The sequence below is a fragment of the Cyprinus carpio genome, chromosome A7 (genome assembly GCF_018340385.1).
Source record: "Cyprinus carpio isolate SPL01 chromosome A7, ASM1834038v1, whole genome shotgun sequence".
Taxonomy (NCBI): Eukaryota; Metazoa; Chordata; class Actinopteri; order Cypriniformes; family Cyprinidae; genus Cyprinus; species Cyprinus carpio.
The window spans coordinates 40,898,523-40,914,256 of record NC_056578.1 but is presented as its reverse complement, the minus strand read 5'-3'; the positions used below and the strand labels follow the sequence as shown (position 1 = coordinate 40,914,256).

Genomic DNA, 15,734 nt, shown 5'->3' with positions numbered 1-15,734 from the left:
AATCCTGTGGCAGAAACAAGCTTCCATAATTTATAAACATTTTGCACTAGCTTTTATTTCTTTTATAAGTTTTAGTAATTTTTGTTGTGCTTTTGTCATTCTTATTAGTCTTTTTTATTATTTCTTTTTAGCTTTAATTTATATTAAATACAATTTCAGTTTCAGTTAATTTTAGTACTTCAGCTTAAAATTATTTTAATTTAGTTGCCAGAGCAACATTTCTAAAGTTTTAAGTTAATATTTCATGTGATTTCAGCTTTATTTCAATTAACGATTAACAATTTTTAATAGTTTTAGTTAACAATAAAAACACTGGTTACAAAACACAAATCTTGGTTCAGAAAATATCTATTGTGCATCTGAAACATGAAGGCTATTTGATGCATTATGCAGCAATAAACAATGTGAAATGCTTAGAGAATGAAAATATGAAATAACTGTTAATAATAAGAACAAAAACATGTACTTTCTAACCTACCCAAAGCTCTTGCACGGTCAACAGCCTGGATGTCCATGAGGCCGGGTAAGTTGGAGCGGACGGTGATGGTGTTTGCTCCAGTGTCTTTGTCCGCTCTATGAATACTGCGGCTCTGCCAGTCCGTCCAGTACATGTGTGGCCCCAACAGAGTGAGACCGTACGGGTGCTGGACGGGAGACACCAGGGTCCTCCGGTTTGAACCATTAAGATCAGATGCTTCTATGCGCTAATGGGAAACCAGATTATTTTATTTAATTCAACCAGCAAGCATTTATACAAGTATTATAATTCTTCTGTAGGAAACTTATACTAGGTGTCACAGTAAAGGCTGGATTACACTACATGACTTTTAACCCTATAAAGCTACTGTATTCATATTGGATACATTTCTAAGGGCTCTGAATGATCAAAATAATCAAAACTTTGCTGTAGAATTACTGCATGCCTTCTGTCATCTTATTAATAGTTTTTATGTGTTTAACAAGAGAAAGGCTTTTAGTATAAATGTACAAACATCTAACTTCAGCTCGTGCTTCACGTGCCTTTTTGCTGTGAAATTTAAACCTTATAAATGTAAGAATTACTTTGATATTGTTAGTAATATTTCAAGATTTACAGTTTATATTTACTTGATTATACAGGAAAATCAGTGAATCTCAAATATGATCATCAGACATTTGAGGAATGTTTATTTGTTTATCTCTCAATCAGCATTGTATTGCAAGTATCATCTTACTGAGACACATTGTTGGGTGATATATAGTTACGACTGATATTTATATCATATATCTCTTTGTTGTTTATGTCTATTTTAATTCTACCAATCCTTGTGTGCTGCTAAACAGTTATTCATTGTTTTAAACAATGGAAATAAAGATCTATCTGTCCATCCATCATCCATTTTATGCAAGTAGCCTGATATACTGTTATAAAGATCTCACTGATTTACAAGCTATCAGTATTTCATCACTTTTTGCCCATATCAATATCAACATCTGTACCAAATAGCATATTTTATTGCACAGTTTGAACCTCTGCATAAAACTGATGTGTTTTTTCTCCATATTCTCACTATATCATACTGTATGAGCGATAAAAACCTGATGGAAGAAATATGATACATTTTTTATATATTTTGTCTAAAGGTTTAATAAACTGTACCAGTAAAAAAAAAAAATAATAATTATATATATTATATATATATATCTATATATATATATATATATATATATATGCTATATATAATATATCCTACATATATATATATATATATATATATATATATATATATATATATAATATATATATATATATATGTATGTATATATTATATATATATATATATATATATATATATGTATATATGTATATATATGTATAATATTATATATATATATGTATATATGTATATAAAAATAAATAATATATATATATATATATATATATATGGACAGACACACACATACTAGATTTTCAAATCATCCTGAACACAACAAAATTGTTGCCAGGAGACGCATGACAAATGAAAACAATGTGTGTTCTAAAATAATCTCAAAAACTCCATACAATAATCAAACATCACAACTGTGATTGACCAGTATCTGCAGACTGGCTCTGATTTTCAGCAACCAGCATTGTTTTGCCCAAAAGATGTGTAGTGCATTCCAGCCTTAAAACACTCTCAGGTCACACTAACCTCAGTATGTGCATCGGCCCATAGCAACTGTGATCCAGCTTTGTCTATGGCCAGTCCATTAGGCCAGCCCAGATTGTTATTTATCAGAACCACGCGATCTGAACCATCCATACTGGAGCGCTCCAGCTTGGCATGCTCACCCCAGTCTGTCCAGTACATGTACCTACAGAAGATTTTTAAGCATTAATCATCATACTCTACCAGTGCTCTGCTGCAAGAAACCTCTGAAGTCATGAAAAGCCTTAGCTACAATTGTGTTTCTTGCAACTGGCTCCTAGACCTTAAATGAAACTTAAAGTTGTAGTCTGACTATTAGCTTGAACAACATCTGTATGCTAGTGTAATTCTAAACATTGACAAAATTGCTGCACTTACAGTCTCTCCATCTTCTTACCCAAAAAAAGGGTAAAACTGTCCAATCAAATGCTTTAAAAAGCTAGAATATTAATAAAGTTATTATAAATACCACCAGCCTCTGAAGTCCTCACTCATTTAGTCCAAAAGCAGTGCACTTATCTGGTTTAAATGTGCACTTGTAGTATGCTTCAAATTTTAAAATTATACTCCTCAAAAACTGTACTTGCCGATAACACAATATTAATTAAATAAAAGGCCATTTAAGTGATTTAGAGAAACACTTTCATGACTACGTTTCCTAACACACTTAAGTAAACTTAAAAAGTGCACTTCATAATAATAGCAAATTAAAAGTTTTACTAGTACATTTGAAATCATTATGTTTAAATAATGTTGTCATGCTTTAAAGAAGTGCACTTATTTTGATATGTTGACTAACATACTAAAGCATATATGAAGTACTTGATGATAATATTGACTGTAGTATAAGTAAAAACGCAAAAATGCGTAATTATTACAAATATATTTAAATACATGACATTCAAGTTTCAGTAGAAATGGCATTAAAGTATATTTTAGTTTACCATAAATGCTTGTCTGTATATTTAGCATATTTCAAAAATAATAGAAGTGATTATAAAAGATGTACTTAAGTCCTACTTAAGTGGGTCAAAGCAAACTCTGCAATTCAGCTAATTGCATTTAATATAAATTTAAACTATAATATATTCTAATTTAAATTACGAATGACTTAAGTGTCTGTAAACAGTACATTCAGTTCATACTTAAGTATATTCTTTTAAAATATTATATTTGCACAATACAATTATGCTTAAGTGTACTTTTTCACAAGGGTATACAGTGAATGACACATAATGTACTATATATGAAACTGGAAGTAAAATACGACAAGTTTTGTCAAATCTTATGAAATAAAAATAAAATCCTAAAAGATGGCTTCAAAAACACAAAGTGAATGAACATGAAATGACAGAGTGAAATGATTTACCCCATCTCATGAAACAAGGCAATGGCACGAGGGCTGTCCAGGTTCTGCCACACAAGCACTTTTCTCATGGAGCCATTGAGATTAGCCACCTCAATGCGGTTCGTCCCCGTGTGTGTCCAGTAGATTTTTCTGCCCACTGAATCCACTGCCAGACCATCTGTGGTCATCAGACCTGAAAGAGTGGAGGAAACACTTTAAAAGACTGACAATTTAAGTGACTGGAGAAAAGGATTTCAATTACTGTAAGCGGTTTTGAGGGTAACTGTAGACTCCTTACCAGTTGAAATAATGTCCTCATGTTCTGTACCATTGATATTGGCTCTGCTGATTTTCTTTAATGTACTGTCTGACCAGTACACTTTACCTGCAGGAGCATGAAAATATTCCCTAAACAAAAATGTTCCTTAAACGAACATTCTATGCGAAAGTGTCTATACATTGAGAATTTCCTCACACCTTCTACTGCATCCACTCCAATGGCAATGGTGTTCTTCATAGACACACTGACTGGCAGAACCACATCAGCGAAGTACGGGATGTCCAAAGAAATCATTCTGACATCCGTCCGCCGGGCAAAGACCAGGAAGCTGTTCATTGCTGTGAGATGAGAGAGAATGATGGAGGATTTCTAAAGGAACATTTCACTCAAAAATCAACAACCTTCATCAATAGCATTAATGTTTTCATCCAAAGTTGCAAATCAAGCTTCTGCAAAATATTTGAATATTCTATAAAACATTTGCAAATAAAGCACCACATCCATCCCATGTGTTCAAGAGAACAAAATCGACATAATAAATTACTTGCACCAGAGTGCACAGACAAAATGCAAAAACAAATGCTCTCATGTTATCTTGCATTTTGATGCTCAAGGTTTGGGACACACACACACACACACACACACACACACACACACACGTATATATATTGCATGGTTCTGTGCATTGTTGTGCATTTTATTGTACATTGTGTAAATGTGTTTACAATTAACTTTCATTTGGTTTCAAAACCACATTATATTACCATTTCAATTCTATTTTAAGATTTAAGATTTCCATCCTGCATTTTTTAAATGCAATATCCAAAAATTCACACAAAAATGCATGGATGGAAACTTTTCCTTCTGAGGTTTCAAAACCACATTATATTCTTTATTCTGTGAAACACAAAAGGTGTCTTTATGCAGAGAGCTGCTTTCTTCCACACAACAAAAGCGGAAGGTGATATATTTACAAGCTCCAAAAAGGACAACAAACCTGTCCAGTCATTTACACTCAGTGGAGACCACATCCAGTTACAACATGGAAGCCTATTTCCTCCACATAACATGCTTTGGCAACTCCTAATTATGTCTTAAAAAGTCATAATCAACAGAAGTCAAAATTTTGACTTTAAATGTCAATTATAACAGTCAAAATTATATACATAATTTACTCAAAGTTATGACATTAATTTACAATTACGACATTAGTCATAATTATGAGATTTGAAAGTTAAAAATTATGAAATAAAAAAAAAATCAATTAATTTCATACATTTAATTTTTATACATTTTTAATCTCATAATTATAACTTCGTGTCATAACTTGGACAGCATGCCAATTTCTACTTTTAAAGTCACAATTTCAACTTTTTATCTCATAATTATGACTAATGTCGTAATTTTGACTGTCATAATTGTAAGTTAATGTTATAATTTCGACATCAGTCAAAATCATGACATACTAAACTGAAACGACTTTAAAAGTCATTTTCACAAATCAGTCATAATTATGATAAAAAGTCCTAATTATGAGATAAGTCAAAATTCTGAAATATTAGGTCCAAATTGAGATAAAAAGGCCATTTATCCTTATATCCATTCAGATTTTTAAAAATTTCATAATATCTCATAATTTTGACTTAAAGCATAATTTTTTTTTCTTTTCGTGTCCTTCACTCCTTCTTTTATGCATCATAACACAGTGTTGTAAATTTAACCTGTTGATGAAAACTAAGCATTCTAAAAATTCTAAAAAATAAAACTTTTATGCATCATAACACAGTGTTGTAAATTTAACCTGTTGATGAAAACTAAGCATTCTAAAAATTCTAAAAAATAAAATTCATAATAAGTTATCTAGAATTATTCACAGTATTTTGAAGTGCCCCTGATAACAATATCACGCATGTTTATTGTCACAATATATTGTGTTATTGAACACCAGCATGTTTGCTCTCAATGCCACTGTCCCAGTTTACCTCATGGTTTCTTTTGTAATTTTAGTGGGCGGAGCTAGTGTAAATAGCCTTTGTCGATCAGATAGCTATTTGCAACATCAAAACACATTAAGTGGCCAAGACTAAATATCCCCCTAGGGACAGAGCTTCCCACCCCTGAGCAAACAAGTGAGCAAAAGAGACAACTCCCTGAATTCCACTGGAAAGCAAACTGAATGGTTTTCAGGAGTCGACTCTCACCTTCAGACATACCCCATGACATCATCTCCACTGACACATCATTACGGCGACCCCTAAACCCCCGAGGCGACTCAAAATGAGCCTCAAATTTCAAAGATCTGCCCTTGCAACAAAAACCACGGACTGAACTGTCACCTGGAATCCCAAAAGCAAAGAACACCTGTGGCCATTTCATTATATTTCAAGGCAATTGTGGAGTTACGGCTACTGAATGAGAAGTTATTGCTGGTTTCTTAGATATTTGAGATGGGTAGAGTAGCATGGACTTATCGGCATTACCGTGAGTGCAAGTCTTGCCGTCTGCCTGTAGGTTGATACCAGTGGGACACGCACAGCTTGAGCCTTTGGGAGCGGGAGCAAGGAGGCAAAGGTGACTGCAGCCGCCATTATTCACCGAACAGGGCGTCTGGACTTTAGACAAAAAGCAGAAAGAGTGGAGACAGGTGAGAGAGAGAGGGGGCTAGAAATGGCCGTTCAATCAGATGTAACAGATAACAGGCCTCTGGGTGTCTCGGTGGATCATTATACACCAATGAGATTCCAGACTGAAGATCAGTTACCGCTGGCCTTAATCCGCCGTCTGAAACCCAAGACATCGGATACGACAGAGACCCATAGTCCTCTTTAACACATACCTGCTAGACATGGCTGTGAATTTCAGTTGTCGACAGGAGAACAGGGCTGCTAAACGCTAACTTGAAATGACATGCTGACTATATATATATATAAAACAAATGCTTATTTACACTTTGAACCTTTAACACACAAGGAAACTTAAAAAAAAAAAAAATATACAAGGAAACTTTTAATTGCACAAAATGTTCTAAATACACAAAAAAAATATATATAAAACAAATGCTTATTTACACTTTGAACCTTTAACACACAAGGAAACTTTTAATTGCACAAAATGTTCTTTATAGTGGAAAAAAGGATTAGATTATTAAAATGTTCTGTAACACTTTATTTTAAGGTGTCCTTGTTACACGTTGCATGTACTTACTATTATAATAACAATTAATTATGCATAATTATATGCAAGTAACCCTAAGCCAAACCCAAATCCTAACCATATAGTAAGTACAAGTGGTTAATTAATATTACTCCATACTTAAATTAATAATTACACTGTAACAAGGACACCTTAAAATAAACTGTAACTGAATGTTCTTTGCACTAAGAAAAATGGTTCTTTTAAGAGCGGTTTACTAAAGGGTTCTTTGGGGAACCCAAAATGTTATTCTATGGCATTGTTGCGAAACAATTTTTGAAACAAAGACTTATAATTTATTATTCGTTATTTTAATCTATGGGCAGAAAAAAAACAATCACACACAAATAAATTCAATCAATCAATAACATAGATGTAACACAACTTTAAATATGTTAATAACCTCTAATCTAACTTTATATAACAAAGATTTTTAACCTGAATCTGATGAATTTTAATTTTGAATTTTAATTTTGATCCTATAATTAATAAACTTTGAAAGACTGTATTTAAGTGCAAACTAAATGTAAAAATTTTCAGACACTTAACTGCATGTTAATTGCAACAGAATGAATGAATTATAGATTAAATTTACATTAAATGCGATTAGCTTAACTTTAGAGTGTTTTTGACTGTATTGTACATTGTATTTGATAGCAAGATCACACAGTCTACGGTGATATTTTACCTGTAGTTCTGTGATTGTGGAACATGTGAATGTCCATGAGGTTTTCGAGGTTTTCTGCCAGCGTTCTTCGGTCCAAACCAGTGAGCTTGTCTGCACTTTGGATGCTCTTGGATTGCCAGTCAGTCCAGTAAATTCTGTCTTCATGGAGCGTCAACCCAAACGGATGAGGCAACTGACTGCCAATCAACACCTTCAATGGAGAAGGAACGAATGAAAGTTTAACCTCTGAAAGAATGAACAGAAAATCAATTTAAATAAAAAAGATGCACACACTCATGTCTACCTGTCTGCCTGATCCATCGAAGTTGCCATACTCAATGGTCTTAATGCTAGCATCAGCCCAATACAGCCGCTCAGTGCTGTAGTCTATTGCCAGTCCATTAGGCCAGGTCAGGTTTGTTGAGATGATAACCATACGGTTGGATGCGTCCATTCCAGCGCGCTCAATCTTCGGATTTGCACCCCAATCTGTCCAGTACATTAATCTATGGTGAGGCAAAACAAATATGGTTATATATATTGTCTTTATAAAATCCTGTAAACCTCTACTACTTTACATAATACTGTCAAATTGTCTATACAGCATCCTCCATTTAGATTAACACCTTTGGTAAACAGACTAAAACGACTATAGTTTCATTCAAAATATTCACAAAAATCTAACCTTTAATTGACCTAAATTACATTTTTTCCAAATTTTATCCAACAATGTGCGCCAATATTATTGCTACCTCTTAAAAGAGCAAAACTCTAATTGTAGTATAAGTATAAATGTATATTATAATTCATCTTGTACATTTTGAAATATATTAGGGAATTCCTGTAGCTCAAACAGTAGGTCATGGGTTCGATTCCTAGATAAAGCAAGAACTGATGAAATGCAAACCTTACATGCAATACAAGTCGCTTAGGAAGACCTTGCCAAATGAATAAATGCAAATGTTTTTAGTTCTTCTGCCTGGTTAACACTCAAGTGGTAGAACCATGACTTGATGATTCATTGGGATATAAAACTGAGGTCAGAAACAGGCCAAATTCCTATACTTATCAATCACTATGGGAAAGACCCAATAAAGTAATGACGTATGCCAAAAGGCTGTTGAGTTGCACAAATCAGGAAACTGCTATAAGAAAACAGCTCCGTTATTGTTAACGGTGATTTCGACTATCAATAAGAATGGGTTTGATGGTCAGACAAGACTAAAAGCCTTAGTACAGACAGAAAAGGGTGTTTGTGTATATATGTTGGCACACATATAAGTAATTTACAACCATTTGCATTTGTGGAGGACACTGTATAACATTACTTGACCTACCCTCCGATCGGGTCAACGACAATGTCCCGGGGACGGTCGAGGTTCTCCCAGATCAGAACTGTGCGCATGCTTCCATCTGTGTTTGAAACTTCAATCCGATCTGTGCCTAAAAGAGTTACAAAAAAATCCACCTTTTTTAAATAACACTGAAAAAAAAAATTATATCAAATTGGCATGAAACTCCAGACTGCAGCTTATTCCTGTCACTGCTCTTCTAGCATGTCACGTCACTCACAGTAGCTCTTGGTGCATAAAGAAGATCTGTAAAGTTGCAAAGACTAAAGTCTCAAATCCAAAGAGATGTTACACTAATAGCATCTACATTCAATGAAACTGCAGCAATGAAATTAGAAGAAAAGGGAGTGAGAAGAGGGCGAGTGAGAACCAAAAAATTAAAACAAACGCTTGGTCTCAAATGGACTCAAGCATGGAAATTATTGCACGAAAAGAGGTATATAGCTTAGATCTGATGCTAGGATCTGAAAGATGAATAAATACCTGCATCAGTCCAGTACAGTTTGTGTGTAAGCCAATCAATAGCTAGACCTGCAGGGCTCTCCAAACTGGTGTCCACCACAACCTGCAAGCAACATGAATATCATCTGTCAGATTACATGACAAAACATTATAACCACCTATTATATAAGAGAGGATTTGTTCTCCAATTGTTCTGTTTTGTTCGTTTGTTCTCCAGGGGTCAGTGTTTTACACATTTCTCCCTTTAATATACCAAAAACATGCATAACACACACAATACACACACAACAACAGTTGTGAAAAAACACAAAAAAAAACAAAAAAAACAAAATAACAACAAAAAGGACACTTAAAATATATATCATTAGTACTTATACACATAATTTATTTGATTTTGTTTTTGTTTGCTCCCTAATTATTCCATTCTGTTCCATTTTATATTCTATATTTTATGTATTTATTTATTAAGATGACTAAACAAATAATCTCACAAGTCTCTCATGCTCACCACAGTTGCACTTATTTAAATAAAATACAGTAGAAACAGTAATTTTGGGAAATATTATCAAAATTTAAAATAACTGTTTTCTATATAAATAAAAATTAAAATCAAATCCATTTCCAAATCCAAATCTTCATCATCATCACCACAACCCCACACTACAGTGTCACATGATCTTCAGTCCCATTTTAATGGAAACTACGATAAACTACCATTTAAAAGTTTGGGGTTAAATAAATAAAAATAAAGAAAAACTGCGATACACACTACCATTCAAAAGTTTGGGGTTTTTGAACCGGAAAAGTAAAAAAAACAAAAAAAAACATTCAAAAATACTTTTATTCAGAAATAAAATAATGCATGAAATTGATCAAAAGTGATAGTAAAAAAAACATTCATAATGTTGCAAAAATACAATTAATCAAACAACCCTCTAAAAAAACATTCCATCAACTAAAAAAATACTAAAAAAATATAACCGTCCTCAACAAAAACAATAATAAATGTTTCTTGAGCAGCATATGTTAATGATTTAAAACTTTTGACCAATAGATGATTTCTGAAGGATCAAGTGAAATTGAAGACTTGAGTAACGATGCTGAAAATTCAGCTTTGATCACAGAAATCAACTACATTTCACAATATTTCAAATAGAAATGTATATAATGTCCACAAACTTTTCCCTCTGTATTTTTGATCAAATAAATGCAGCTTTGGCAAGATTTCTTTCAAAAACATCACAAAATGTTAATGATTTCAAACTTTTGACCAATAGTATATATATTTATCATATATATAGATATAGATTATTTTTAAAAAAAAAATTTTGTAAGGTTTTTTTTTTTTTTTTTTTCACCCCGCCACTGCCCACCACGTTGACCTGATCTTAAAATCGGATCTTTGTGTCTCAGGCTAAATTCCTGCTAACCTCCTGTTTGCTTCCATCCCATTTTGCTCTGTTGATGGAATCAGTGGTGACGTCAGTCCAGTATATATAACGCTCACTGGAGTCCCAGTCCAGGGCCACTGCGTTTCGAATATCAGCCAGTGGAATGACGTCGTCCAGCTTGTCTTCAGTGTCAAAGCTGATTCGACGGATGTCCGTCCTTCGGGCAAAAAGCAGGAACTTGTCAAGACCTGATCAAAGACCAAAGGTCTCCTGTCAGTTCTCCAGATTTAAGAAGTTCATCAGTACAGACAAACATTCAGGTCACCAAATGTGATTATTATCATGAAAGGAAAATTATACATTTAGCACAGATTTGTTATATACCATTTATTATTTACATTTGTGGCTGTATTATTCACTTTATAAAACTTAATTGGAATTATTTATTATAAAAAACCAAATAGTAAATAATAGAACATGAAAATAAAACATATAAAAATATTACAAGGATTAAAATTTATATATATATTACTACACTGTAAAAAAAATAACTACACATTTTCCAGTTTATAACACCTTTTAAATCTCAAATGCAATTTTCGTGAAACTATATAAAACCCATATTAGATCAACAGAATAAATCATCCCAACTATACAAAGACAAAGGGATTTCATATAACAAAGACTGCTGAAATGTTAAATGTTTGTGGTTTCCCAGTATGCAATGCAACAAACATTTAATATTGTTTTGCGGTTTGCTAACTTTATTTACACGTTTGTTGTTGTGTCTGTTGTTTGTTTGTTGTTGTTGTCACTGTTCTTACAGCATTTAAGCATATGTACAAATTTAAAATTACATCCTTGGTATCTTTGATTTTATTTTGTTACTAACAAATTTTAATGAAGAAGAAATCCGTTATTGTCTTATTAAATTAAATTATTGGCTGAATGGGGCATTTTGCATTTATTGAACAAATAATGCATCATGCTGCCTTGGATTTTAAATTAATTTTTAAGGTACTAAAATGCACTTTAATGGATAGATACAAACAAATAAAGTTGTCTCTTTAAGGCTCTAACAAGCCTTTGTATCCCTAGAAGGTAATTTTTTTATTTATTTTTTTTGCAACTTTTTCTGCAAACTTTCTTAAATTTCTTATCTGATTTCTTTCAATAACCCATAAAACGAGTGGCTCCTTGTGGTACTGTCGCAAAAACACACACAATCACTTTCTGGAAATTTCTAGCGCACAACTCAGGTTACTGTACCCTTAAGGTGAAGGAATATTGTTGTAGCACGAAAATAGGATAAATCAAAGATAAATAACTAAAACAAGCAGTACTCACTCAGGCCACAGTTATAGTGGTCCACCTTTTTAAAGCCGGTAGGACATGCACAGGTGTAGGTCTTATTGCTTGGAAGACACAGATGACTGCAGCCTCCATTATTGCTCCCACAGCGGTTTCTCCCACCTAAACATAACAAGAGAAAAAAATAAATAAATAAGAATGCTTTAAAAAATTAATACTATTTATTCAACCCAAGCTCACTGGAAAAATGTTCATGCAGCGACATTGCCACAAAATTATATATTACAGTGTTTCTTGCATATTTCGGAACACTTTCAAAATGAAATGTCCAGTGGGTGTTAAATTTTATTCAAAACAGATGAATGTGGATCTGGAAATATTTTATTACATTATTTGTTGTACATATCGTGGCAGTTCGGAAATGAAATGTCCAGGGTTAATACTTTATCGCGTTTGAAAATAATGCACAACCTACACTAAACCTTAAATTACACCTAAACTAACCATTAACAAAAGCAAACATGAGATAAAAATGTGAGATAAATCTTTGAGTTCTTTTATCGTGATTCGTGTTTCACAGGACTCATACCCAAATTCACTACATCTCAAGTGAAATGTTGTACCGGGTGCGCTATCGAGCAAGTTTACTTCATCAGAGCAGCCAAATATGGAGCTGGATATGTGGTTTACAAATCATGCACTATGATAAAAGTGTTTTGAGGTCATAACATAGCATTGTGCTATGAACTGCATGAAAATAAGCCTTTATTAAGCGATAATCTGTCCCTGTAATCTCAATTTGTGTGTGTTTCACTGCCACTAGTGTTCATTTCAGATGGAAACTGCAGTGAGTTGTATGTAAAGTTTTTCCAATGAGCCTGGGTCACATTTAGCTTAATTTGATTTGCGTTTTGAAACCATTATATTCTATACTACGGATAATAGGGACATTATGGTTAGTTGACCTGCAGGTTGTCTCTGTGGGTGCAGAGTGTGGATGTCCATGGGAAAATGCAGCTTGTTTCGGATGACCTCTTGGTTCTTGCCAGTAAACTTGTTTGCACTGTTGATACTCTTGGTGTGCCAGTCAGTCCAGTACAGACTGTCTTCAAACACGGTGATGGCAAAAGGATGTGGAAGACCTGGCAGAGGGAAAGGTTCACAGATATATTTAGCATCTGTACTCTAAAATACACATTTTTATCATGTAAAACATAATGTAACACATAACCGTGTTACACAAAGGTTACTGTACTCCATACAAATTATTCCATTCCACATCTCAAGACCCAAACACAATAAAAATATAAAACGAAACTACCCATCCACGTACAGAATTTAAGAAAAATACATTTACAAATTCATCATATAAAAAAACACTAAAAAAAAATTGAAATACATTTATTTTTGTGCTATATTTACTACAAATACATTTACATATGTATGTGCTTAATAAAAATACCCTGCAATTGTGCTTTAATTGTGCAGAAGTTGTGCTAATATCCAAATAAAAATACACTAAAACATATAAACTGTAATTGTGCAGAAGTTGTGCTAAGGTCCAACTAAAGATATACTTAAGTATGTTTGATTGTGCTAAAGTGGAACTATTGCAAGTACACTTCAGGAACACTTTAAATATCTTGCATTTAAATATTATAAAAAGATCATACAGTCCTTATTATCAGTGACATTAAAACACATTTAGGCATTATATTAAGAAATGTGCATTGTGCAATAAAGAAATACTCCAAATAAAGTTTCATTATAATTTTTTATATCAGTAAGTCTTAATTGATATGTCAATATATATTTTAATGGATTTGAAGTATACTTGGAATGAAATAAATTTACTTTAAATTACTTTTTTACTAAGGTATAGCAGATTTATTATTCCCCTGTTATGTTTTGAAGTTAAAATTATGCTTAATGTTAAGTTTGGTCAAACTGCTTTTGGATTCACCACAATGCTAAATAAATGCATATGTAAACCATTATAGGTTTTACTGAATGTCAACTCTAAACCTTTAATGTTGAGGTCAAATGTGACCCAGAGGGAAGCAATGTTTGTTTTCAATGCAGCTGTGTTTTCTTGAGTGAACAACGTTTCTTTGTATTTATATCAAGGCACGCTAGAATTCTTGACTCTGATTGGCTGGTCTAAGGTGTTTATTAACTTTCATTATAAATCAGATAGCTCCAGTCCTTGATTATGATGCATTTTAAGCTGTTGTAAAATACTCCATAAACACAGCTGTGACTCCATTAAATGTGCCAAGCATGTGTCTGTGTCTAACGACAATTAACAACTAAGCAGCTACACTTAAAGTTAAAAAAGTTTTACTTTAGAGTGCATTTTAAATCACTAGGTTTAATATTCTTTTGTCACACTTTAAAGTAGTACACTTTTTAAAATATTGACTAACATACTAAAGCGCATGTAATGGACTTGATTATAATTATAACTGCAGTGTGCTATTTGATACTCTATTTAAAGTTAATATATTTTAAATGTATCTTTTAAAATTGCAACATCATTACAAATGTGTAACGACAAATATATTTAAAAACATGACATACAAGTTTTTTAAATAGAAATTACATTTTTTTTTTTAGTTTTCAATAAATGCTTGTCAGTACATTCAGCAGCACTTTAACATTTTTCAAAGACAACAGAATTATGAAATCACATTTAAAAAATGTACTTATGTCCTACTTAAGTGGGTCAAAAAGGCTCTAAAGTTCAGCTAATTGCATGTAACATACATTTGAACTATAACACATTTAATTGTCGTTAACATGCAAGTGTCCACAAACATCACATTCACTTCACACTTTATTTCCACAAAAATAACTCTTTTTAAAGTATGCTGATGTGTACTTCGTTTTCTCAAGGCTCTATAGGGATTTTGGGATAAAATTAGACATGCAAACTATATACAAACTTGTATATAAAGCAGACTGCCAGAGGTAAACTACTTTCAAACCACTAATTAGCTACTTTCCATCCATCAGGGATTAGAAACTCTCTCCCTCTGAGTAACAGTCGATCTGAGGTGCATGGGGGAGGGTGAGTTCACTGCACATGGTCGGGATATTTATGATTTTCTCAAAGCTGGGTAAGACATGTTCCTAACATCCCCACCGAAATCTCTCAAAAGCAGCTAAAGCAAGCACTCAGTTAACCAAAATCTATAAACAAAAGGCACTCGCTATAACCTCTGCATTGTTTTTCTGTTCTAAAAAATGGGTCTTTATTGGCATTGACGGAACCTTTAACATTCATGGAATCTTTCCATTCCACAAAAGGTTCTTTCAAGTGGATGAAGTTTCTTTAGATTTTTAAAATGTTCTAAGAACTTTTCACTGAAAAATATTCTTCTGTGGCATTGCTGCGAAAAGCCTCTTTTGAGCATTAAAGCCTCTTTTGTGAAAAAAGATTGGCCTTTATTGTTAAGAGGAACGATCATTCTAAGGAACCTTTCCATTCCACAAAAACATTCTTTATAGTTTCTTTAGAAAAGTTTTTTTTTTTTTTTGCTTTTAGAATAGCCTCTTTT

The 15,734-nt window shown here is 32.9% G+C and overlaps 1 protein-coding gene across 3 annotated transcripts in view; it reads right to left on the bottom strand.

Annotated features, from left to right (window-relative positions):
* The window catches only part of LOC109085877 (low-density lipoprotein receptor-related protein 4-like), a 93,001-nt gene that overhangs the window by 10,482 nt on the left and 66,785 nt on the right, over positions 1–15,734 (bottom strand). For all 3 annotated transcript variants that reach the window (XM_042761188.1, XM_042761189.1, XM_042761190.1), the window contains exons 15-27: positions 13,140–13,316; positions 12,211–12,336; positions 10,903–11,111; positions 9,494–9,575; positions 8,996–9,101; positions 7,963–8,164; positions 7,680–7,869; positions 6,280–6,411; positions 3,997–4,137; positions 3,818–3,904; positions 3,541–3,712; positions 2,175–2,337; positions 479–704 (exon numbers count right to left, since the gene is read on the bottom strand). In XM_042761188.1, coding sequence (XP_042617122.1) covers positions 479–704; positions 2,175–2,337; positions 3,541–3,712; positions 3,818–3,904; positions 3,997–4,137; positions 6,280–6,411; positions 7,680–7,869; positions 7,963–8,164; positions 8,996–9,101; positions 9,494–9,575; positions 10,903–11,111; positions 12,211–12,336; positions 13,140–13,316 — 2,013 coding nt within the window. The remainder of the gene's footprint in view (positions 1–478; positions 705–2,174; positions 2,338–3,540; positions 3,713–3,817; positions 3,905–3,996; positions 4,138–6,279; positions 6,412–7,679; positions 7,870–7,962; positions 8,165–8,995; positions 9,102–9,493; positions 9,576–10,902; positions 11,112–12,210; positions 12,337–13,139; positions 13,317–15,734) is intronic.